Source organism: Siphateles boraxobius, unplaced genomic scaffold (assembly GCF_051911475.1).
Source record: "Siphateles boraxobius isolate OS27281-9 unplaced genomic scaffold, OSU_SipBor_1 2, whole genome shotgun sequence".
Taxonomy (NCBI): domain Eukaryota; kingdom Metazoa; phylum Chordata; class Actinopteri; order Cypriniformes; family Leuciscidae; genus Siphateles; species Siphateles boraxobius.
Genome location: NW_027508810.1, coordinates 12291603 through 12316296, shown reverse-complemented (window position 1 = coordinate 12316296; position 24694 = coordinate 12291603). Strand labels below are relative to the sequence as shown.

Sequence of the window (24694 nt, the reverse complement as noted above, 5' to 3'; positions counted from 1 at the left end):
AGCACCCTCCCTATTTTCAAAAGCACCCTCAGTGATTTGGTTCTAGAACCGGGCCTGTGACACATGTTGTCTTACTCCAATAGAGTTAAGAATGTCTTTAAATGCCAATCCAAATGCAACTTTTTTGTTATCTACATGTATATTACAAATCACCAACAATTAGAACTTTATCTGCAGCCAGTACTAACTCTGATAGAAAATCAGATTAAAATTCTTTGATAAAGTCTATATGGTGCCCTGGTGGCCTATATACAGTAGCCAGCACAAATCTCAAATGTGATTTATCATTTACACTAGATTTTGTTACATTAAGCACCAGCACTTCAAAAGATTTATATTTGAAACTAGACTTCTTAGTAATTCTGAAAAATTACTATAAATTACAGCAACACCTCCCCCTTTGCCTTTCATACGAGGTTCATGTTTATAACAGCAATCTTGCAGGGTACACTCCTTTAAAGTAATGTAATTGTTTGGTTTTAGCCAGGTTTCTGTCAAACACAGCACATCTAGGTTATAGTCTGTAATCATATCATTAACAATAAGTGCTTTTAAAGTAAGGGATCGCATATTCAGCAACCCAAGTTTATCATTTGTTTATTTGTATTTTATCTGTTTTTTATTTGTTGAACAACAATTAAATTTTTACCCTTAGATGGGTTTGGAAGTTTTTTGTATTTCCTAATACAGGAATTTGTATTTCGGGGAACAGACACAGTCTCTATATGATGATATCTAGGTGAAAGAGTCTCTATGTGATGGGATTTATCTGACCTCAGTGACGTGAGACAGCTAGCAGACGGTCGGTTTAGCCAGTTTGTCTGCTTCCTGACCTGAGCCCCAGATTGTCATGTTTGAGCTCTAAGACTATGTGCCATATTACTAGAGTGAAGAGCAGCAGCATCCCAGGTGGGATGAATACCATCTCTTTTCAACAGGTCAGGTCTGCCCCAAAAACTTTTCCAATTGTCTATGAATTCTATATTATTTTGAAGACACCACTTAGTGCCTGATTATTTATGATAAATGATGTTTCATCTACGTCATAATGTCTATTTATATCTGTATTAGTTAGCTTATATAATAGCATAGCAAACAGATAAGCGATTGCCTGGTAGCTTAGTTTATACACAAATTTGCATTTACCCTACATATATTCTCAATCATATTTAATGTAATTTTGTGTTCAATTAAGTGTTAAACGTCCAAATATTTTAGTTATATAAAACAAATTAATGATGTTCAGTTATTCACTTTATTCGCTTTGTTTTTAACAAATTTTAAAGATTTGCACAAGAGTTTAACATCATTCATCCACTGATTAAAGTTGGGTTTAGATTTAAACTATCTGCATTTATGAATGTAAAACTTTCCAAAACATAACATAAAGTGAATAACAAAATCAAACTCTTTGTTTTCCAGACAAACACCAAACCTAATTAACTTCACCGTGAGGGGTCGGTTGCTATCAAGTGGTTGTTTGTAGTCGAGGAGGAGATTAAACGTCACCACGCCGAACAGGTAAACTCGGAGTCAGTCTGCTTTAACAGCTTGTTATGTTCGTCTGTGAAAATGATCTTGATGGACAAAACGTGTAAGTATCATAAACTTTTGTTGACCACAGAGCTTTTTTTGTTTGTTTGTTTTTTTGTTGTTGCGCTAATCCAAAAAGCCTATGGAAAAATCTTATTGGGTTTTTGTCGAGGGAACCGGTGTGATGCAAACTGCCGGTTAGGCTTTTGACTGTAATGTTGCATCGGTTGTACACCCGTTATTGCTGTACATTAAGGGATTGAATGAGTGCACTTGATAAAGTCCACTATATAGTATGGTTTCGGACACCAATACCAATGGCTGTCCTCTCAAATAATGCCCTATTTAAGGGGATATGGAACGACTTCAGGACACAGCTCTGGATTATTATTAGTGCTTTTATTTTGACATTCATCTCGGAGTCGGAAGTAAAATCCTGTTTCGTAGTCGTTTCCACCTTCACGTGAGCTGTTTTGACTGAGCGTTCCATTCCGTGCGACGTAACGTTAAAGGACTTCAACCCGCAGTTTAGGATCGGGAAGGAGAAAAAGAAGAAAATGTAAGAAGCAACACACTGTATTAGAATAATATATACAATTATATCACTTGTGCTTTAAGTACAGATTATAATAAACCCGAGCATTCTCGTTCACATTTAGGCCCGTTGCTTGCCTTCTTTTTCTTAGTTTTTATCATCAATAATCGTCCATGACATATGTTGCGTTTAACGTGTCTGTTTTCTTAGATTTAAGAATGTGCTTCATAAATGTTCGTCTAAGTAAAGTTACACCAATTTGCGATTAATGTAATCTGGTTGTACCTAAGTGAGATGAATGTTATCGTATCAGTTAACCTCGGATTCACGCTCAGCGGACACTTAACGTTAACGTTACATTCTTTAAGGCTGTAAAAACTTCGTGCTTAACTTATGTGATGTGGGATATTTCTTATGCATTTGGAAGGTTCCTTTCCAGTATTTTCTGCATTATGTCGTTTCACCATCCTTTCTGGTTGCCATTAGATTGCATTTAAAGTCCCCGTGAACCGGAAGTTGCAAACGACTTTTCTCCAGTGTTGTGACGTATTTCCGAGAGAAACGGAATACTAAATGAGGCAAAATAGTGTGCGTGGCTTTTTTTCCAACTAGCACCTGATTGGATCTAGAAAAGTAGGTGTTTCATTCAAACACACAGGCAGCCTGTGTACTGTCAGTTGGAGGGGCGTCGTTACGGATGTTAAGCAGACACCCAAACCGTCAAACCTACGTCATCAGGGAAGGTCCTCCAATGCAGAGGGGAGGGGAAATTTCAGATTTTGATTAAAGATTACGAAGCCAAAAAATTTTTTTGTGTGGATTGACTTGCATGGATGAATTGTTCACAACAAAACGATCAATTTAGGCAAACAAAGTAAGTATGGTCAATTTTGAATTCATGGGGACTTTAATTACTGCACACAGAATGCTCCAAAACGGAAGTTGCGAAAGTGTTTTCTTCCCTATTGTGACGTAGATCCGATTGAAACGGCTTATGTAGCTAGAAAAAGTGTAGGGTGAAGCTGTTTGTTTGGGGGGGGTGGATGGGGAATGGATGGTTGTAGTTTGTTGTTGCTGTGATGTCATATGAGTGACAGCGCCAGTAAGCGCGTCATCAGAGATGAGATTGCTAGAGAGAGTGGAAGTTAATTTACTTTTGTATGTTGTAATGTTTAATAAAAGAGTGGACGTTAATTTGATTTAAAGATTAAGAAGGGCACATACATTTAAAAATAACTAAAAACTTCAATATTGAATTGACGACTGGACTTATGGTTGCTGAAAATTCAGCTTCAACAAAAAATTACATTTAAAAATATATTTGAAAAATTATTATATATATATATATATATAATAAAATAATAATAAAAAGTATATATATAATATAAACTCAGCAAAGGCGAAACTTGCTACCATATTTTTTTTTGTAATGCAATTCTCTTAACATTTAACAATTCTTCAATAATTACATTAAATGTAATGTAATGCATTAGAATGTGCCAGTTTATCTCTTCAGGTCTCTAAAGAAATAGTTCACCCAAAAATGGAAATTTATCTCTTGATTTACTTAGGCCTACCCTCAAGCCATCCTAGGTGTACATGACATTCTTCTTTCAGGCAAATACAATCAGAGTTATTATAGCCTATTTAAAAATATCATGGCTCTTCCAAGCTTTACAATGTCAGTGAATGGTACCAATTTTTGAAGCCCAAAAAAGTGCATCCATCATAAAAGTAATCTATACAGCTTTAGGGGGTTAAAAAAGGCCTTCTGAAGTGATATGTTTTTGTAAGAAAAAATATCCATAATTATTACTTTAAAGAAATACTAGCTTCCGGTAACGGCACTCCATGCATTTATGAGAGTCACGTTCTGGCGGTAGAGTGACCTCTGACCTGATGCATGAGTAGGAGTAGGTAAGCTTAGGTGAGAGTCGATGCCTCTCGTGGTTCAAACAAATGGAGCCGGGCAACAAACTCAAGCTTCTCTGACATTTCTCTTTAAAAAATCTTGTTTTAAATTTCTAATTCGTGACCGCTGTTTTGTTTTGCTCTATCCTCTGCGTTTAGTAAATATATAGTTTCTAAAGTTATAAATATGGATTTCTTTTCTTAGAAAAACACATCGCATTGCTTCGGAAGGCCTTTAGTCTGGAACCTTATAGATTACTTTTTTGATGGGTGGATGCACTTTTTCGGGCTTCAAAAAAATTGGTACCATTCTCTCCCATTTTAAAGCTTGGAAGAGCAGGATATTTTTTTATATAATACCTATTGTGTTTGGCTGAAAGAAGAAAGTCATATGAGATGATGGCTTGAGGGTGAGTAAATTATGGAATCATTTTAATTTTGGGGTGAACTAACCCTTTAAGCAAGTGTGAATGCGTGGGCATGGTTTATGAATTTGTGGGTACACATTGAAAAACCAAAGGTACGGTTTACAAATCTGAGCACATGGATTGGAAATTTGTGGACCAGTTTATTAATCAGTGGGAATGATTTGTTAAACCGAGGGAACAATTTAAGAATATCTGTGAGCACGGTTTATTAACTGAGGGAACGAATTTTAAAACTGTGGCCACGGATTTGGGGGGTCATTTTTTTCCTCCTAAAGGTGACATTCTGGGCTCCATAGGTTGTTAATACAGGACTCTGCCATTGTGATATAAGCTAGTGGTTGTCAGGACTCGGGTTTTATATCTGTCTGTCCTCTCCTGTTTTGTTTTCATTTTTTCACATGTCGAACCCTCACAGTTGATCGCACTTCGCAATCAGAGCAGTTCTTAAAGGAAAAGTATGATTTTTGCAACACTAGCGTCAGATAGCGGAATTAAAAAAATAAAGCAACCTTACAAACGCTCCCCCAACTCAAACATCACAAGCACAGCTCTTACAAGTGCTTGTGAAGACATGTCTCATCGGGTAAAAATATCTACTTTTCAATAAAAGGTTTACTTTTAGCTGTGTTGCCATAAGTTAGCAACTGACACAGCGAACGCGAGCGTCTTGCTTTTAATAAACCCATTGAACGGATGTGCACCGGCGCATATTTTGACGTGACATTCGCCACAACTGTTTGAGGCTGTTCACACTGGGACCCATCACAGAAAACATTATAACTCTTTTTTGTTTTTGCGAACGGGTGCATGATGATGATGTTGTATTGAAGCGTTCATTGTAGCGCGTTGCATCGCAACACCCCATTTGCTTTGAAATGATCATGACCTGTTTAACCATTGGTTTAAAACCAGCGAATGTTGGCTTGCACTTCTGTAAACGAAGCTGAATGTCTTTTCTCATGTAGCGCAACAGTCATGGTCTTACACTGGCTAAACATACTCGTGGCTACAGTGTTGGGTGGAGCCAGTCTCAAACTCTCGCTATACACTGTGCTTAGCTGGAAATAGATAGACCTGAACGGTCAGCTTTCAGTGCATTTATAGTGCCTAGGAGGCTCAATGTTTACACATGGGAACGTTGTGTTCTAAGCAACGGGGGTGTCCTGGGCTCGAGATTCGCAGGGAAGGGAGGGGGTAGTGACCCTGAATGCAACTAAAAGGTCCCATTTTCCGGTTGGGGAGTTACGGATCTGCTCGGCGATCTCATATCGCATAATCTTATTAACTGCCATGCAGTCTATTTCACTGGTTAAGGTTAGTTGTAGGGTAGTCTCAGTTTCAGACGTCACGCCCACCGACCGTAGGCTTAACGTCTGATGCATATGGCACACTTTTCTGGAAACACTTCAGGAGTTTTGAAGTCGCGATCTGATTGGTTGAATTCTACAGGATGTCCAGGAGACGCGTGTGTCGCGTTCTTTAATAGTCTGCCTGGAAACAAATGCCACGTGACGGCAAAACCCCTCGTGGAAGAAGAACACCGTTTTGTTTACAACTTGACAATGAGCACTTACCAGGATCAACTAAACGCTGGATTTTCAAAAGTATGTAAAATTTGCGGCTCCATTGTTGCAATAAATTAAATAATTTATTAGATGCACACCGATCTGTTATTGTAGAGACACAGACATTATATTTTCATGTCCCTAAACATGACACGGAACACAACAAACTGTGATTGTTTGCGTTACATGTCAGTCAAACCTCTGCTTGGGCGGTCCTTGGGTAAGAAAAGCTGCGATAGAGTCCAGAATGTCAGATTTTCGATATTTGCGTTCCGGCATTTGGGTTTAAACCAGTGTTTCTCAACCCTGCTTCTGAAGGACCCCCAAAACGGCACGTTTTCTTTGTCTCCCTAATCAAACACACCTGATTCAACTCATCAGCTCATTATCACATATGGAAATGAATATATCCCATATCACATATATCCCCATGTGATAATGAGCTGATGAGTTGAATCAAGTGTGTTGATTAGGGAGACAAGGAAAACATGCAGTGTTGGGGTCCTTCAGGAGCAGGGTTGAGAAACACTGGTTTAAACAATCCAGCATACATGAGTGCATTTCATGGTGACTGCGTGGATGTGAGAGACCGAGTGAGTTAATGCTGATGTATTTGGAGGTTATGTTTTGCTATTGGCCCTCAGCATATATTTGATCAGCTTTCTTAAGTTCAAAATAACTATCATTGGTTGGTGCTTACTACTTATTGTTTTGCACGGAGTAAAGCATAAAGTTTGGAGCGAGTGTATACCTGATGAATTATTCATATTTTCATTTTCCATATCCACAAGTAAAGCTGATGGTGTTTCTAATCAAAAGAGATCCCGAATTGCTAATACTAATTAGGATAGCGAGAGACACGAGCAACGAGAGATCAGTCAGAATCAGAAATCGATTTAAAGGAAAAGGCACCGACCTTGTCGGTGAGAGAATATCACCGATCAACTGAATGATTTTTGATCTCAACGTAGCGATATAGCCTACGTGACTTGACAGAATAATACACTAGGCTGTAGTAAGGGCCATGCAGAAACTTGTGAACGATGCTCTTACAGTTGTGCTGTCACCGTTTAGTGACATTATTGTATGTTCTGGATAAACTGAAGTTATATGGTTAGAGTCGGTCACAGCGCATTTTAATTGCTGTTTTTGATCTGGCAATTATTCATTTACAAATTTAGCACTGGGCATATAATACAACTTAGTCATGAATAATATCTCTCCCTGGTTGTCTCCTGAACAAGAAACTGCAATGCTTTCCCTCTCTTTCCTGCATATATATATATATATAAAATTGATTCAGACTCTTTCATTTCCCTTCAAAGTTCTATTAAACTTTTCCATTTAAATATACTTATTTCTCTCCATGGTATTTGTAAATCTGAATTTTATGGTCTATTTGGTCTTGTGTACCAAACTTTCCATTTGTACCTCTGTCATTGTAAATAATTTTTATTCTGTTACTTGTATTGTATGGATTTGTGGAGCTCACTGTCTTGCTTTCCTATGCCACTGCTAACCATTTTGTGAGCATGCTAGAAATCATTGCTCCATTGTGTTTCTGCAGAGCTGTTTCATTCTGGAGGAGCTTTTTTTTCTCGATCCAGGCTTAAATTGACGGATTGTCTTTTTGGGGACTTTTTGATTCGCTTTGTTCCTCTCTTTTTCCACTCGCTCAGAGCACCGCCATTTCAAGGCCATGTCCCACAAACGGACTGGTGCTAATGCTCAGAAAGGCTTTGCTGTTGGCTGTGGGCTTTTGGCTGGTGCTGAGACTTTGAACTTTAGTATGGGTGAGATGCACTCAGACCCCTACAGATCGTCGTCCCGGTCCCGATCCCGGTCCCGGTCTGGTCTGGTTGGAGGGGAGGGAATAGACCATGACTCTCCGCTGCACCGCCGAGCGGGCAGCCACATCAATAACGTTCAACTGTTCGCCAGCCTAGGTCTGTCAACGACTGATCTGGATGCACTGGCACAGGTTCCAGAGGAGAACCTATGCATGGAGACCTTGCCCCATCTTCTCATGCTGCTTAAGAACCGCAAGATGGAAGCCAGCTGGGGCGACATCCAGGGTGGAAGATTGGAGTGTTCCAGTGGGCAGGCACAAAGCCTCTCACAAGGTGACTTCGGTTATACTTCCATGCAAGAAACATCTGGTCGAGGGTACGACATGTTAGATTATGGCAGCGGTAGCGTCAGAGACCGCCAATATTCTGAGCTTTCCCGTGACTCCTATCGCAGCCTTGGCATGTCAGCGTCATCGCCATCTGACGACATGATAATGCAGAGAAGAATGGGCTCCCCGTCTCAGAGAAAAGAGCAGGATTTCTTGGGAGTCATGCCCCTCATGTTTCCCCATGTGTGCTCTCTTTGTGATTTTGATGTACACTCTGTCATGGTGAGTAATTCAAGCTGGTTGCTTCCTGTACACACACTTCCTCTTCTTGAATCCTGCTCGTTGAAGAAGAACCTCTTTAAACATCATTTTTTGCATTTAAATCAACACCTCTTAGTGTGCATAGTATTAAATTTGATAAAATGGCCCAAAATCTCATTGGACGCTTATAGTATACACCGTTGTTAGCTGTATTTCTGACTTGTTCTTTATGCTTGGTTCCAGTTAGTACCAAGAACTAATTTTATATCCATTACAGTACTAACTTGTAGATTGCATTCATAGCCAGGATGGGTAGCTTGTCAAGTTAGCTCTGATCCAATATATCAAGGCTTTGAAATGCTTTAGATTTCACTGTAACATACAGGATGTTTTTTTTTAAATGTTTTTATTTTAATATTATTATTAAGGCTATTTTTCACCCTTCCCTGTGTTTGTAAAGGAATGGACTCAACACACGACTGGGATTCGTCACTCCGAAAACCGCCAACTCCTTCTGCAAATGTAAGTAGACTGCTTTGTGTGAACTGTTTGTTCAGATGCTGAAAACCCTCTAATCAAATAAAATCAAATCACAGTTTATTCATAAAGCACCTTAAAAAACACAGTGTGTACCAAAGTGCTGTACAATTTAAAACGGATTAGATGAAACGCAGTAAAATACAAGAAAAATATATAATATTAAAAAAATTAAAAAATAATACTAATATAAACATCAAATCAAAGCCTAAAGTAGTAAAAGCCTCATCAAACAAATGTCTTAAGACGATTTTTAAACATGTTTACAGAGGTAGAGGATCACAACTATAGACAACTCACAACTTAGGAGCAGTGACGGAGAAAGCATGATCTCCTTTACTTTTTAAGCATGACCAAGGAATTTCAAGGAGCAGCTGATTTTAGGATTTCACTGTGAGCAACTAAAATGTATAAGCTCAGAAACATATTTTGGTGCCAGTCTATGCAGAGCTTTAAAAGTATACAAAAGTACTTTGTACTTTATTCTAAAATTACTGACTTACACCCAGATACAGAAAGATCACTGAAAGATAGGACAGATTTAGGTTTAGCTATATTTCACAATTGAAAGAAACTATTCTTCACCACTGAATTGATCTGTCTTATTAAACTTTAATTCTGTGTCAAAGATAAAACACAGATTCTTAACATGTGTATTCAGATTGGATGACAGAGGACCTAGGTTTCCAGCTATATTATCTGTATAGCTATTAGGGCCAAATTTTCTGTTTAATTTCTGTTTTTTCCTTATTTAACTGGAGAAAGTTATTATTCATCCAGCATTTTACATATTTTAGAAACTCAAAAAGTGAATTAACCGATTTATCATCTCCAGACTTTATGGGCAGATATATCTGGGTGTTATCAGCATAAAAATGATACGAAATTCTATATTTCTTAAAAATAGAACCAAGAGGAAGCATATACAATGAAAATAGCATTGGTCCCAGAATGGAACCTTGAGGGACCCCACATGTGATCGAAGCTATTGAGGAAAAGTTTCCAATTTTAACAGAAAAGGTTCTATTTCGAAGATAAGAGGCAAACCAGCTTAGAGCACTTCCTTGAATTCCCACATACTGTCTTAAACGTTCAACCAAGATTAAAAGATCAATTGTATCAAATGCTAAGCTAAGATCTAGCAAAACCAAGGCAACATTACTGATAGTCATATAGAAACAAGCCTAAACTTGGCCTACAGTAGGAGCAGTTCCACTATGGGTCTGTTGGATCATCCAGTGGATCTGCTCAGTTCGTGGTGATAAGTAGAAGCATTTACTACTGCTGTCTAGCTATAAAAAGCAGCATAATTAATTGGCCTATATGACTTGTGCACTATATTTGATGCCTCCTTATGCTGCATAATAAGAAGAATTCTTGTAGAACTAATTTGTTTTTCTGCATTCACTTTTATTGGAGTGACAGCATTCCACTATCAAAATGATGACAGAATTTTATAAATAATATTTATTAAAAAAAATACTTTTTAGTTAAAAGAAAGTATGAAGAAATCCAGATTATCACCATGAAACCTTCAAAGTAGAATTCATAGTGGTTTAATGGACCCTTTTCACAGACTGCGATGATGTGTTTCCAGTTTCCATAGTTATCAATATTGCGAATTTAGTAAAGATTTTCTTTCTTTTTTTTTAATTAATGCACATTTAACACAATACTTTGTGTTAAATTATGTTGGCAGTAAATGGCAAAAAATTAATTAACACTGCTACAATGTTGTTTCTAATAAAACGGCTGAAGGATTGACAGCAAATTTGACATCTTGTATCTTTGTCATATTACGTAATCTATATCTCAATTTTGTAAAGTCGTCAAAATGCTATGATGGATTTTTTTTATATATATTTTTTTTTGCTGTTAGAGCAAATAGGAATACAAAAATTTAGATTGCTGTCGTCTCCCTTTCACCACTATAGAAGTTTACCCAAATATGACAACTTCTGCTTCTGAGAATCCCAGAAATATGAAAAGGGTCCATACAGCTAATGAATCTATTATTTTATGAACCTTTTAGGTGTTCTAAATAGTTTAAACAGTCTTTAACCTATTTCTAACATAAAGGTTCAGTTGAAAAGCAAAAATAAAGAAGCTGTTGCAGTCTTTGAAAAATGAATTTGTTGTGCAAGTGTTTAACATTTACATTCCTGTAATTTAAAAACATGTGAAAACTCATTCCTGTTGTTTTATAGGTACCCGGACTGGGATCCTCAAATGCCCTCTAGTCACATGTATGTTACTAGTTGTTGTTGTTTTTTATTGTTTTTTCTTAAATACTACTTTTATAAGTATGATACATCCTGCTTATTACAAGTGTCTTATAGAAAAGCACATTAAAAAATGCACTCCTCTCAGGTCGACATCCCTTTCCACGGAGACAAAGAGTCGTTCGGATGGATTGCTGGGACCAGCTCCAATGGGTGGTGGTCTACAGAGAACAGGGATGAGCTCCAGCTGGGGTAATAAATCTGTGAGAGGATGTAGTCTGGTCTGCTATCTTTCTACAAGTTGATAAATAAATGTGATTCACTTGACTTGACGCATTGGCTAATTTAAATCAGTCACACAATTTTCTAACAACTTTTTTAGGGTCTGATTCCAGTGTTGGAATGACAAGTAAAATGACATCATATTCAACGGCACCCAAGGTAATAATGCACTGAAAGTTATCTGTTTTTGTTGTAAATGGTCCATCAGTTCTGTTGCATTGAAAATGCACCCTCAATTAAAATATTATTTTAATTTTATATAATCAGGATGTCCTTTTCAGTATATGATCTTTTGTTTGAGTGGATGGCTATATCTTGGTGTTTGCGCTCATGTTTTTTTTTTTTCTAGATAAAAAGTAGGGTGATCGTGTTAAAATATGAAAGGAAACCGAAGTTGACAAACAGCCTGTTTGACTTGGCAAAACCCTTTGGCACCATCTGTAAGCATCTAGTACTGAAGAACATGAACAAGGTATTGCCTGTACATGTATGAGGAGCCATTTGGAATAAGAATGCCCATAATTGGTATATTTTGAGTAAATCATGCCATTTAAGTCTGTTTTATTTATTCATTATTTGTTTAATTTTTTCAAAGGCTTTCCTGGAGCTGCAGACTCATGAGGAGGCTTTGGCCATGGCTAATTATTACCAGCGAAAACCAGCCATTTTAAATGGGAAGGAGATACAAGTTTATTTGTCAAAGGAACTGATTGCAATTAAGGTAAGATTAATAGTCTCTCACCCCCTTTTGTTTAAGTGTAGAAAAAAAGTTAAGCAAATCAAGCAATCAGATCAATTAAGCTTATTTGCTTTTTTAATACAGAAAAGTGGAAGGCCGGTCAAAGACACTAGAACCAGAGAGAAGAAAGATGTCAGCCAGGTGGTGTTTTTCTATCATTTGCCACGGGAAAGTGACAAGAAAATGGAGCTCCTCAAAATAGCTCGTAGATTTGGCACTGTTAAGAAACATTTCTTTGTAGATAAAGGGGTAAGTTACATGCAGCAATATTCTGTTTCATGGATCTCTTTTTATTATTTTATTATCTAAAAAAAAAAAAAAAATCTTCAATAGTCTAAAGGGTGAATTATATATATATATATATATATATATATATATATATATATATATATATATATATATATATATATATATATATATATATATATAAATTTACACTTTTTATATCTAAGGAACCATAATTTAATTTTTTCACTATACTGTTTGAGCTACAGGAATCATGTAAAATACAGTAAATATCTAGTTAAACTAATCCAGGAATTTCCATGCTTTTTTGTTCACTGCTCTTTGTTTGGTGAACAGAAAGAATACTATTTATATAATAATAATGTATGAATGTGCCAATATAACAGTGTATTATAATAGATGGCTGTAATCATCTACATATTTTAACTTTTTTTTTTTTGCTTTTGTCATGCAGAGACTTTTATGAACTTATTTTGAGTGATGCTAACAAATCAGAATGTTGAAATGATTAATTGAAACTTTAAGCTGATGTACAGAAATTAATCAAGATTACAAACTCGTGAAGTTTCAAAAGGGGATGCTATAACAATCTAAATACTTTAAAATTGCTGAAAATGGAGGGATTGTCAAACTAATCAAATTACAGTCTATAGACAACTCAAATATATTGCAGATATTTGACAGCTCATATTTCTTCTCTTTTAAAAAAAAAAAACAGGCATATGTTCAAATGGGCAATGCTGAGGATGCAGAGATGTTGGTGAAGTACTACACTGTCAATCCTTTGACTATCAATGGAAGATCTATTCGACTGAACATATCCACAAAGTATAAGACTCTAACGTAAGTTGTCCTTTCTATCCAGAGAAACCAATGATATATTTAGAAAGAAAACAAAACCAAATGTGCTATACATGTTGTTGTTCCAGGGTCCCACCAGGAAAGGATGACCAAGGAAGGGAAGAACCAGCCCGTAAGAGCAGCGGTAGCAGCAGTGCCACCAGCAGAACTGGTGATAAACCTTCATCAAAAAATCAAAGGTCCTCTACTTCCAAAGCCAAAGAGCGCTCTGATAAAAAAGAGCGCTCTGATAAAAAAGAGCGTTCTGATAAAAAAGAGTGCCCTGATAAAAAAGAGCGCTCTGATAAAAAAGAGTGCTCTGATAAAAAAGAGTGCCCTGATAAAAAAGAGCGCCCTGATAAAAAAGAGCGCTCTGATAAAAAAGAGCGCTCTGATAAAAAAGAGCGCTCTGATATAAAAGAGCGTTCTGATAAAAAAGAGCGCTCTGATAAAAAAGAGAGCTCTGATAGAAAAGAGCGCTCTGATAAAAAAGAGCGCTCTGATAAAAAAGAGCGCTCTGATGAGAAAGAGCGCTCTGATGAGAAGGAGCGCTCTGATGAGAAGGAGCGCTCTGATAAAAAAGAGCGCTCTGATAAAAAAGAGCGCTCTGATAAAAAAGAGCGCTCTGATGAGAAGGAGCGCTCTGATAAAAAAGAAGAGGAACCAAAGCCTGCGGAAGTAGAGGCCCTGAGAGACGGGGCAGGAGATGAAGCTGATGTTATGGAAGCTTGTGACGAAGACGAAGAAGAGTGTGATGAAGATCCCTCTGCAGATGATGTCGACCTATCATGTGATCCGGAGCAAACCAGTGAACAAGCACCAGATATTGATGAAACCAACCTAGAGGATGAGGAGGACCCTGAAGCGCAGCAAGCCAGAAATGTATCCAGCGATGAGACCATAGAAAACCAAAAAGACTCTGGTGAAAAACAGGAAGAGACTCCACTGGAGGAACCTGTGACATCTGAGGCTGAGCAGGAGAACACAGATGAGCCTCCTAAAGACATTGAGGAACAGAATGGTGATCAAACTGAAGATGAGGGTGCTGAAGAGGACAATGCAGAGCAGGTAGGATCTTTTGCACATTAGCTCAAAATCTCAAATGCCACTGAGCAATCCTTTCTTAAAGGAATAGTTCACTAAAAAAAGTATATTCTGTTAACATTTACATATGAACACAGGAGGAGATATTTTGAAGAATGTGCATACGGATCTTTTCCACACTATGAAAGCATACAACTTTTTTTAATAGCACTTCTCGTGTTTATTGCCTCTTTAGATACATCGCTTGTCATATTCCTCTATTGTGAGTCACTTTGGATAAAAGCATGAGCTAATAGAATATATGCAAATGTAAGGTTTTTCCACTGTTTGTGGTACGGTAACTTTTTGCTGTAGAATTTTTACCATTTATATAATTTTAAGTAACATTTTTTATTTCATATCATACATTTCATAAGCCGCTTTAATCCAAGCTGTACAATCTCATAGACTACTTTTCTGGTGCTGTTTTGCCCTTTTTAGAGCTTTAATATACAGTCCCACATTGCAAATCAGGTTTATTGGCAAAATTGACACACTTTCAGCTGTTTGCAATGAACAAATCAAACAAAAAAATTGAAATGGCTCAACACAACAAATGTTTCAAGTGACATCCCCAAATCCAACTGAAAATCCAACTTTTAATGAATTCTGCAGTCTCAATTATTTAACCCCTTCATGGTAATTCAACCAATTTTTTACTTTGTCATGAAGAAGGCAACTGTGCATGTTAGAGCAGGCATCCCTTGGACGGACCAAGATCGCCTGACAGATCTAGATTTTGCCAACGACATTGCGCTGTTTGCTGAAGATAAAATTTGGCTCCAAGACTCAACTGAGAGACTTAGCCACAAAGCCAGTAAAATCGGCCTGCGTATCAGTACAGAAAAATCGAAGATCATGAAGACCGGAACTTCAGGTGTGCCAGCTAACAACATTGTTGAAGCGACACGACTTGAGACAGCGAAAAGAATTCACCCAGTTGGGGAGCATCGTTTGTCACAATGGTGACGCCGAGACAGATGTCCGGTGCCAAATGGGGAAAGCTTCAGCCGTGTTACGTCGCCTCCAGCACATCTGGACTTAAACTTCAGTCTCCCTCAAGATCAAGTTACTACTATACACCTGTCTTGTCGTCCCGACTGTAATCTACGCATGCAAAACGTGGAAGCTAACGGTGAACACTGTCCGGAGGATAAATGCATTCTGCCAACGATGTCTCCGGCGGATTCTCAAGATCCGATACATTGATCGTATCACCAACGAAGAAGTCTTGCGGCACGGAAATTCCAACAGCCTTCAGGTCACAATCACCCAAGGACGACTCAGGCTAGCCATGGCATATTCTACGAATGCAATGACATCACATTCCCCGGATGGCAATAAACTGGTGCCCCCCTGAGGCCAAGCGTGGCCAGGGTTGACCCTGCACCACCTGGCATCAAACTTATATAAATATTCTCAAGCTTGCCAGCGTGTTCTGGGACAAAGCTGAAGTGCTGGCAGAGAACTTGTAACGGTGGAGAGACCCCATGTTCCCAACTGCACGGGATGATTTAAGTAAGTGAAAGTCATGGCAATAATCTTTGTTACTTAGTAGAAGGCCCGTTTGCTGTTATGGTCTACTGCAAACAAGATGTATAACCAGACACAAGCTTCTGGCAGCGTTTCTGAAGAGTCTTAGCCCATTCCTCATGAGCAATGGCCTCCAGTTCAGTTATATTTTTGGGTTTGCGTGCTGCAAGTGCAACCATCTTCTTTAAATCCCACAAGATTAATCTTCTATTGGGGTTCATGTCAGGTGATTGTGATGTCCATGATAGAATCGTCCAGGACTTCTTCTGCAACCAAGTCTTGGTGAAATTTGAGGTATTCTTGGGATCATTGTCCTGTTGGAAGGTCCAATGATTTCCAAGCTTCAGCTTCCTCATTGACAGCATAATTCTTTTCTCATGGGATTTCCTGATACATCAATAAATCCATCTTGCCTTCCACACGCTGCAGGTTTCCAGTGCCAGGCATGCAAAGCAGCCCCAGAGCATCACTGAGCCCACCATGCTTAACTGTAGACAGTAGGGCTATAGGCAAGACCACCTTTGTCGAGTCCAAGACCAGGACTAGTCGAGTCCAAGACAAGACCAAGACCAAAGAGGTTCAAGTCCAAGACAAGACCGAGTCCAAAAAGTTTTGAGTCCGAGTCAAGACAGAGTCCAGGACAGGGAAAAAAAGTCTTGTGCAAGACATTATCAAGACAATCATTTTGGGTTATTATTTGTTGATCTAAAAGCAAAAACAGTGTCACAACACCCAGGATTTTTAAGTATAGACATTCCCCTTGATATCATATAATCTTCTAATCTAAAGAAAACAGAATGATGACATATGGTGATACCTCATAATAGCAGTGTTTCACTGTGGATCTGAAAGACGCATACTTTCACATTCAGATAGCCCCCCATCACAGGCCATTCTTGAGATACGCCTTCGAGGGGCAAACTTAGCAATACACAGTTCTGCATTTACGAAGTGCATGGACGCGGCGCTGGCCGGTGACACACTGGCTGCGTGGCGTGAGCGTGGCGTTTCTGTTGCGTGTCAGCTGCGACGTGTTTTCTGTGTCTTTGCACACCAGAAACGTATCTGAGGCGGCGCTGCTGAAACGGATCACCCTTGTTCGACATATGGGAGAGAGTTGTGGAAGCCCTATATTCATGTTAAGCATAAATATAAAGCCTAAAGACACTGTCAGCAGTATTGACAGCAAAATAGACTACAGACTATTTCGTTCTGTATTGACAGGTGCAATATTTGAAAATTGATAATAATTTATTTATTTTTAAATCATATTTATATCTGAATTTGTCAAAACCTAGACTTTCAACCATCAAAATGTAATTTATTAATATGTATTCGTGTACAAAATAACATATAAACATCTTTTCGTATTCTATTTTGCCTGGAAACGCTTCCAACACGCTTGTGTGTCGCGTGAAAAATAGGCGTCGGTTCTATTTCTAGCATGCACGCGTTTTCCGCGCGGTTCAAGCCGTGCCTGAGACGTGCGTGTCACGCAGGCAGTCTGCAAGCTCTAACCTGTTAACATGGGAGCCGAAATAAAAACGGACACCCTACGCAGCTGAGACGCTTACGCCACGCAGCCAGTGTGTCACCAGCCTTAAGACTCCGGGGAGTGCGCATGCTGAATTATCTCGATGACTGGCTGGTTCTGGCGCAATCGCGGCTCACACCAGAGCAAATAAACGGCGCGCATATAAATGGCTTTTATGTGTGCTTACTGTGAACACAATAAAGACACTTGGACTCGGTCGAGACCAAAAGCCATATTTGGCAAGACCAGTGGCCGAGACCGAGACAAGTCCGAGTCTGAATACCAGCGAGACCGAGACAAGTCCGAGATCATAGAAAAATGGTCTCGAGTCCCAGACCGGACTCGAGTACTACAGCCCTAGTAGACCGTGTTCTTTTCGAATAGTTTTGTTTCATCACTCCACAGAATATAATCCCAAAACTTATGTGGGTAATTTATTTGATTTTGAGCAAATTGGAGCAAACTGACTTTTCTTGTGCTTTTGGGTTAGTAGTGGTGTACGTCTTGGAGTTCTGGCATACGTTTAGTACGTGCCTTACTGTGCAAACTGAAACCTTAGTAGTCTTGCTTCAGGTCTTTTGCAGTCACTCAAGGGTTTTTCTGAACCCGCCTTCTCAGAAATCTGTTTGCCTCCATTGATAGCTTTCTTTTCTGCCCCGTCCAGGTAGTGTAACCACGGTTCCTTTAACTTTGAACTTCCAATGGTGTCTCTGGGAACTTTTAGTGCCTTTACTATCTTTTTATATCATGTTCCTTATTTGTGAAGGGAAGTGATATCTTCTTTTAACTTTTTGGACCATTCTTTTGACTAATCCATATTTCTAACATGCAGTCAAAAGTGACACTAAACGGACTTAGCCAGTTCAGGTATTTCATGTGTTCTATCTCAAGCACACCTGGTGCAACTAATGAAGCCCTTGGATTAGTTGCATCAGGTGTGCTTGAGACAACACCTGTTTAGCACATTTGTGCTGTTGTGAGGGATTCTATTCAGAGGGTTGAATAATTTTGAGACTGCAGAAGTCATTAAAGGTTGTGTTTCTAGTTGAATTTAGGAAAACCACTTGAAACATTAGTTTTGTTGAGCTAATTAATTTAATTTTATTTGTTCATTACAAACAGCCGAACGTCTGCAGATTTTGCTAATTAACCTGATTTGCAATGGGGGTTTACTCATTTTGATTACATCTGTAAATTACATGTTCACTATTTTGACCTGTATGTATTTTGACTATCTGTATCCGCTTCTAGGAGGGTCAAACTGAAACTGACTTTCCTGAGAACATGGATGAGTTTGTTACTCTTGATGAGCTAGTGGAGGAGGAGGACGCTAAGAGAAAAGACTCAAAGTCCAAAGCTAAATACACATCAGGTAATGCCCTTGAGCAATGTCAGTGGCTTTAGCAGTGATCCATGACACGGCTCTCTTCTTTGGATTCTGTCGACAGTGTTAAATAATAATAAAAGGTTACAGTTATATTGTCGGTGAAAACTACTATGCCCTCTGGTTACGATATCTGTTACTGTAACAAGAACAGAGGATGACACCCAAAAATGAATCATGTGTTTGCATTACCATATGTTGTGATATGATATGGTACTATCATGGATGCTCCGATCAATCGACCGCAGATCGGTATCGGCCGATAATCACAATGTATGACTCAATTGGGAGTCACTAAAATAGGCTGATCTCACCAAACGATCGCAAATTTACGACGTCAGACTTTAGCGTTGTGATGTAAGAAAAAGTGATTTAAAACCGCTGCTCAGTACTCATTCGATATATGCACATATCGGATGAGTGCTGAGCAGCACATAAATCTGCTTATCTGCTGTACTTATCTTACTGGGCTTGAACGGTCAAATACACACACTTGTGTCAAAATGTCCATCTTTGCGAGTATCTTCATTTATGTCTTTAGTGAACGTACATTTTATTACTTTAAGCAATTTATGTTGTATTTTTATTTCTGGTGCTTGATGTTTAGCGCTGGAGTGTTAATGGTGAGCAACTATTCAGTACCCCCGCATATGTTTTGGATGAAAAAAGGAATGTCTCCCCAAAATGTAGAAAAGCTGGTATTTAAAAAAAGAGTCCCGCCTTACCTACTTAAGTAGGACGTAGGAAGGAAGGACAAATACTCAGCACTTGCTGAATAATATTCCTGATAATTTAATCAGACTACTGTTTTTGTCCTCAATCACATATTGGACAATGTTTAACTACACCTTATGGGTTGTAATTATGTTCAGTTTGTAGGCTCTTTAATAAGACAGAGTATCCTAATATGGATAGTGTTTTGCATAAGCCCCTTTTTTAAAGGCCTATTAAAATTTCATTGTAAAATTAGTATTTGCTGTGCTTATTTATTTGATTCTCAATTAAAACAAGAATCTATAGCAGGGATGGGGAATGTCGGTCCTGGAGGGCTGCTGTCTTGTAGAGTTTAGTTCCAACCCTAATCAAACACACCAACAAGCTAATCAATGTCTTCAGGGTCACTAAGGCTACAGGCTGGAGGGGTTTTTTAGGGTTGGAGCTGAACTCTGCAGGACAACGGCCCTCCAGGGCCGATGTTCCCCATCCCTGATCTATAGCATTACTGTAAATAACGTCTGTGGTGGTATTATTTATCTAAAAGAAAAAAACCTCACTGACATTCAACAGAGAGCTTAATTATTACTTTATATAAAGCGTGAATGAATGGGATCGGTATCGGACGATTATGACACAAAAATCGTTATCGGCTGCAAAAATTCTGGTCTGAGCATCCCGTTATTTAAAAGTTTGGGATTTTTAAAAAATTAATGCTTTTATTCAACAAAAACATTAAATTGATCAAAAGTGGCAGTAAAGACTTTTGCATTGTTACTACAAAAATTTATTTCAGATAAATGTTCTTTTTAACATTATTCATCAGAATCCTGACAAAAAATGTTTAATGGTTTCCACAAAAATATTAGGCAGAAGAAATGTTTTTGTTTTTTTACATTAATAATTAGAAATGTTTCTTGATCAGCAAATCGACATATTAGAAAGATTTCTGAAAGATCATTTGACACTGAAGACTGGAGTAATGATGCTGAAAATTCAGCTTTGCCATCACAGGAATAAATTACATTTAAAAAAAATTTAAAACAGAAAACAGGTTATTTTAAATTATAACTATTTCACAATATTACTGTTTTTACTGTTTGTTTTTTTATCAAATATATGCAGACTTGGTGAGAATGAGACTTGTCAAAAACACAAAAAAATCCTACAGACCTCAAACTTTTAAATGCTTGTGTAGTCTCTAAATAGCTGTTGATCAAGCATGTTTCTCAACCCATAAAATGACTTATTTCATCTTTTATGTTTCAGGAAGCTCCAAGGATAGAGTAAGTCTCTAACTTCTTGGGCACTTTAAAATATATTAAAATAGTTTACAACTACAACTTTCTGTTTATTGATTTATTGATTGTATTGAATAATTGTGTGTTTTCTAATTTTAGGGATTTAGAGTTGTAAATGTCGTTGGATTTAAACGTGGCTACGGTTATGTTGATGAAATCCTCGCTCTTGCCAAGCCATTTGGTAAAGTGGTGCGACACCTAATCTTGGAAGTTAGGCCTGAGGTAACAGCTCTCAGATATTCTGTTCTTGGTAGTTAAGACCGCTTCACTCACTGCAGCTTTACTGTAGCCATCCACACAGATTTCTGATGATAGACCATTTAAGAATATATGTATAAATGTTTATTATCCACTGGCATGCTGTGTTTATGGATTCATTGCCATTTGGTTGGAGGGAACAGGTTTTCGTGGCGTTCTGTCAGTTGTAAATCAGAAATTCTCAGAGATGCCCTGAAGTGTAAGAATTTTTTTCCCTTAAATGTGGTGTTCTTTGTTTTAGGCCTTTCTGCAGTTCTCCAAAGAAAAAGAGGCAAGAGCAATGGTTAGTTTCTACACCAGGAATGCCTTACCATCTGTGTGTGCAAAACCTGTGAGAGTTTATCATTCGCACACCTATCCAACCATCCAGGTAAAATTTGGGCTTATTAACTCACCATGAATAAAATGTTTGTGAATCTAAAAGAAGCAGAATCTAACGCCTATATCTGTGCAACATCTACAGAGTGGCAAAGTCATCTACGTTGGTAGTGTTCCACCCTTCAAAGGCTCAGATGCATCACTTCTGAAAATCGCAGAACCATTTGGAAAAGTCAGGAAATATTACCTGAATCGATTACGCAATGAGGTAATTGTACAAATGGAACGATTTCTGATGGATTTACAAGGCAACACTAAACGATTTGGTGTTTGTTATTTGTATGTTTGCTCAGTGCTACATTGAGATGGAAAGAGGGGAAGATGCTGAGAAAATGGCAGAGGCCTACAAGGAAAAGCGACCTAAATTTGAAGGCAAACGACTGGTTGTCTATGTGAGCAGGAAATTTAAGGAGCTCAAACGTGGGTCAGTTGGACATTTAAGATTTTTCTTTTCTTGGGAAAATAAGGCTTTCCAATGATGTTACATAGAATCTGTTTGATAATATTATCTTCTCACAGACAAAAACCTCCAAGCCCAGAGACCGAGGATAAACGGACACTCAAGAGAGAACACTCCGAGGAGGATGAGGCTCAGAGAAACTCCTCCGGGAAAAGTAAAGACAAAAAAGAGGAAGAACCTTCTGTCAAGAAGATCAAAGTGGATGAGCCTGTCGCTGATAAAGCTAAGGAGATGGAGAGTCATGAAGAGAAGGAAAGCCAAAATGTTTCAGCAGAAATTGTTCCTGAGGAGAAGAAAGAATCAAAGGAGAAACAAAGCGAAGACTCATCAGAGCTCCAGAATATGGAGACTGAACCTGTGAGTGACTTTTTTTGTGTCAGTGTCATTATATTTTTCATTTGTAGGGCAACATCATATATTGTTTCAGCATCGACATTGTGGTGTCTGCATCTGCAATAGTCACAATGTCAAATAGGGACTGTGCATCGTTTCTCTACAGAAAATTTTGGACTAAACCTCAATTCAACCTGGACTCAATTCATATGTTTTTTTATGGTCCCTTCTCATCATTAGTTTTATGATCTCTTTATGAATGTTTTGAAGCGTCAAAGTGTCAGTTGCGTAGCTGTCAATGAAGGGATAGAAAGTTCTCAGATTTCATCAATAAGGTCTTCATTTGTGTCCCGTAAAAATTCCCATTCCATCATTCACTGAAAAATCTATATTGTCGTCATTTATTCACCCTCTTGTTCTTCCATACCTGTATGACATTTTCTTCCGTGGAACACAAAAGAAGGTATTGTATCTGCTTTTGTCTTCAGTAGAAAAGAAAGTCCGGATATAAGTGCATGAAAAGTTGTTTCTGGCTACAGCTCTAAGGCTCTCTGGCAAAAGTGATAAATACTCCAGCATCCGAATTATGATGTGTGTGCCATTCACAACCCAGCAAACAGTGAATAAGTTAGCTTTTCATTCAGCTCTTCTAGGTGTTTATGAAAATTGTGATTTGTGACGTGCTAACCACAGTGAGAGAAATGTGATGGAGAAACTCCATGGGAGATACAAATGTATAAATTAATTTTATATTCTATGAAGTCTACAAGATGGAGTGTTTTAGAACTACATTACTCTCGTTACATTATGACAGTGCGCATTATATCTGATTACAACTTGTCAAATGATATAGTAGGTTGTTTTAGGAGAATCAGATTGAATTCAGCCCTGATAAGTTCCCCAAGCAGTAGACAAAATATTGTACTTTAAAAAAAATAAATGCTTTCTCACTGCTAACAGGATATACTTGATCGAACCACTGCTTTGCTTGATGTATCCTTTGACCAGGTGGCTGAAGATGAAGAAACTGTTGCTTCAGAGAAGAGTGTGAAGACTGAGGAAAAGACCATTAAAACAGCACCATCTGAAATGAGGCTTGAAACTAGCCATTCTACTCTAGAGCCATATGATCCTAATGTCCCAGTGGGTAAGATGACTTTGCTTGTTGATAAGAAATAAGAAGTTTGACATAACCACCCATAGATATATACACTAGATGTTGCCTTGGCTACGGCAGTTCATTGGAACGAATGCGTCAATAGAGCCGCCATCATTGAACGGGAGCCCGTCCTCTTTAAAGCATCGGCGTCAATGTAGGAGAAGGTCTAACGGAAATAAAATCACCATAAATCGTCATGAATGCGATTTTCTTGTTGTTTTAGTTCGTTCCAACGGTCAGACATGTATTTATCATTGAGTCCAGAGAAATTTTACAAAATTTCACATTCTTGTGAAATGTAATCCCTTGCTGACTGGTTTTTAGATTTTGTTTGTGTGAACATCCATACGCAGCACAAAAGTCCGGCATCATCCCTGAATTCAGCGTTACCTAGCTACTTCCTATGACAAGACCCCTGTTCCAAGATGGCGGCGGTTTTGACGCATGCTTAGAACCCCAAGGCGACATCTAGTGTATATATCTATGATAACCACCAAGCTATTAATTTAGTGTTTTATATTAATTTTCTTCAGCTTTTTGGACAGATGTGGCACTAAATTAGTTTGACTTAAATTTATGGTTTGGTTTAAAGCATTTAATAGCATTATAAAAAGCGATGCACCCTGACTTAGGAAATATTTCATTATCATTATTTCATTATTGTAAGAAGCCTCATTAATGAATCTCATTTGTCCTGTTTCAGGTGTGGAGTTTGTGAAGATGGGGTACTACTGCAGAATCTGCTTCCTGTTTTACTCTAATGAGGACACTGCTAAGAAAATTCACTGCAGTAGCCAAGCACACTACGATAAACTTAAGGTGATTTTTTCCTTTATCTGTCCTTGATCAATGATGTCAGAGCAGGATTGAGATCTTTATGCATTACATTTTGAGGATTCACTTTTTTATGTAAATATTAGAATTATTACATTGACCTTTTTGTTGTTGTTCGGTATATGTTTTTGAAACATACATGTTGTTTTCTTCTTATCAGAAATATTTGGAAAAGGAGAAAGCCAAAGCACAGAGTAACGGGACGAAGAAATGAACCATAGACGCTGGAACATCTGTTAATATGTCCATTATGTCCCTGTCTTTTTTTTTGTTTTCTTGTGTTCAGCTCTTTCGTTCAGTATGTTTATTTTTTTCTTAAAAAAACTATTAGACTGAGGTATTGCTTTTTTTAATGTAGTAATGAAAGCTGGTGCATTCATAAGCAATTCCTAGCTGTTCAGTCATAGCGATTTAGCTGTGAAGTTTAACATTTTACGCCTAAATTGCTATTACTACTGTTTTTGTTTTTCCTTTCTTTTATTAAACTTCCAGCATTCCTCATAAA

General features: G+C 38.0%; 1 protein-coding gene across 2 annotated transcripts; it reads left to right on the top strand.

Annotated features, from left to right (window-relative positions):
- Window positions 1-1956: 1956 nt before the first annotated feature.
- On the top strand, window positions 1957-24694 carry LOC143744435 (uncharacterized). Of its 2 annotated transcripts, none has more exons than XM_077235922.1 (21): window positions 1957-2092; window positions 7540-8373; window positions 8813-8874; window positions 11097-11135; window positions 11260-11363; window positions 11494-11552; window positions 11743-11865; window positions 11989-12114; window positions 12217-12381; window positions 13097-13221; window positions 13308-14286; window positions 18620-18740; window positions 20736-20752; window positions 20867-20989; window positions 21267-21395; window positions 21489-21611; window positions 21697-21827; window positions 21923-22220; window positions 23205-23343; window positions 24059-24174; window positions 24350-24694. In XM_077235922.1, the coding sequence occupies exons 2-21, from the start codon at window positions 7672-7674 to the stop codon at window positions 24401-24403; spliced, it is 3735 nt and encodes a 1244-aa protein (XP_077092037.1). In that variant the 5' UTR covers window positions 1957-2092; window positions 7540-7671; the 3' UTR covers window positions 24404-24694. The 2 variants fall into 2 exon arrangements, 1 of the variants encoding a protein (XP_077092037.1); XR_013205845.1 differs by having other exon boundaries at window positions 1963-2092; window positions 21697-21823.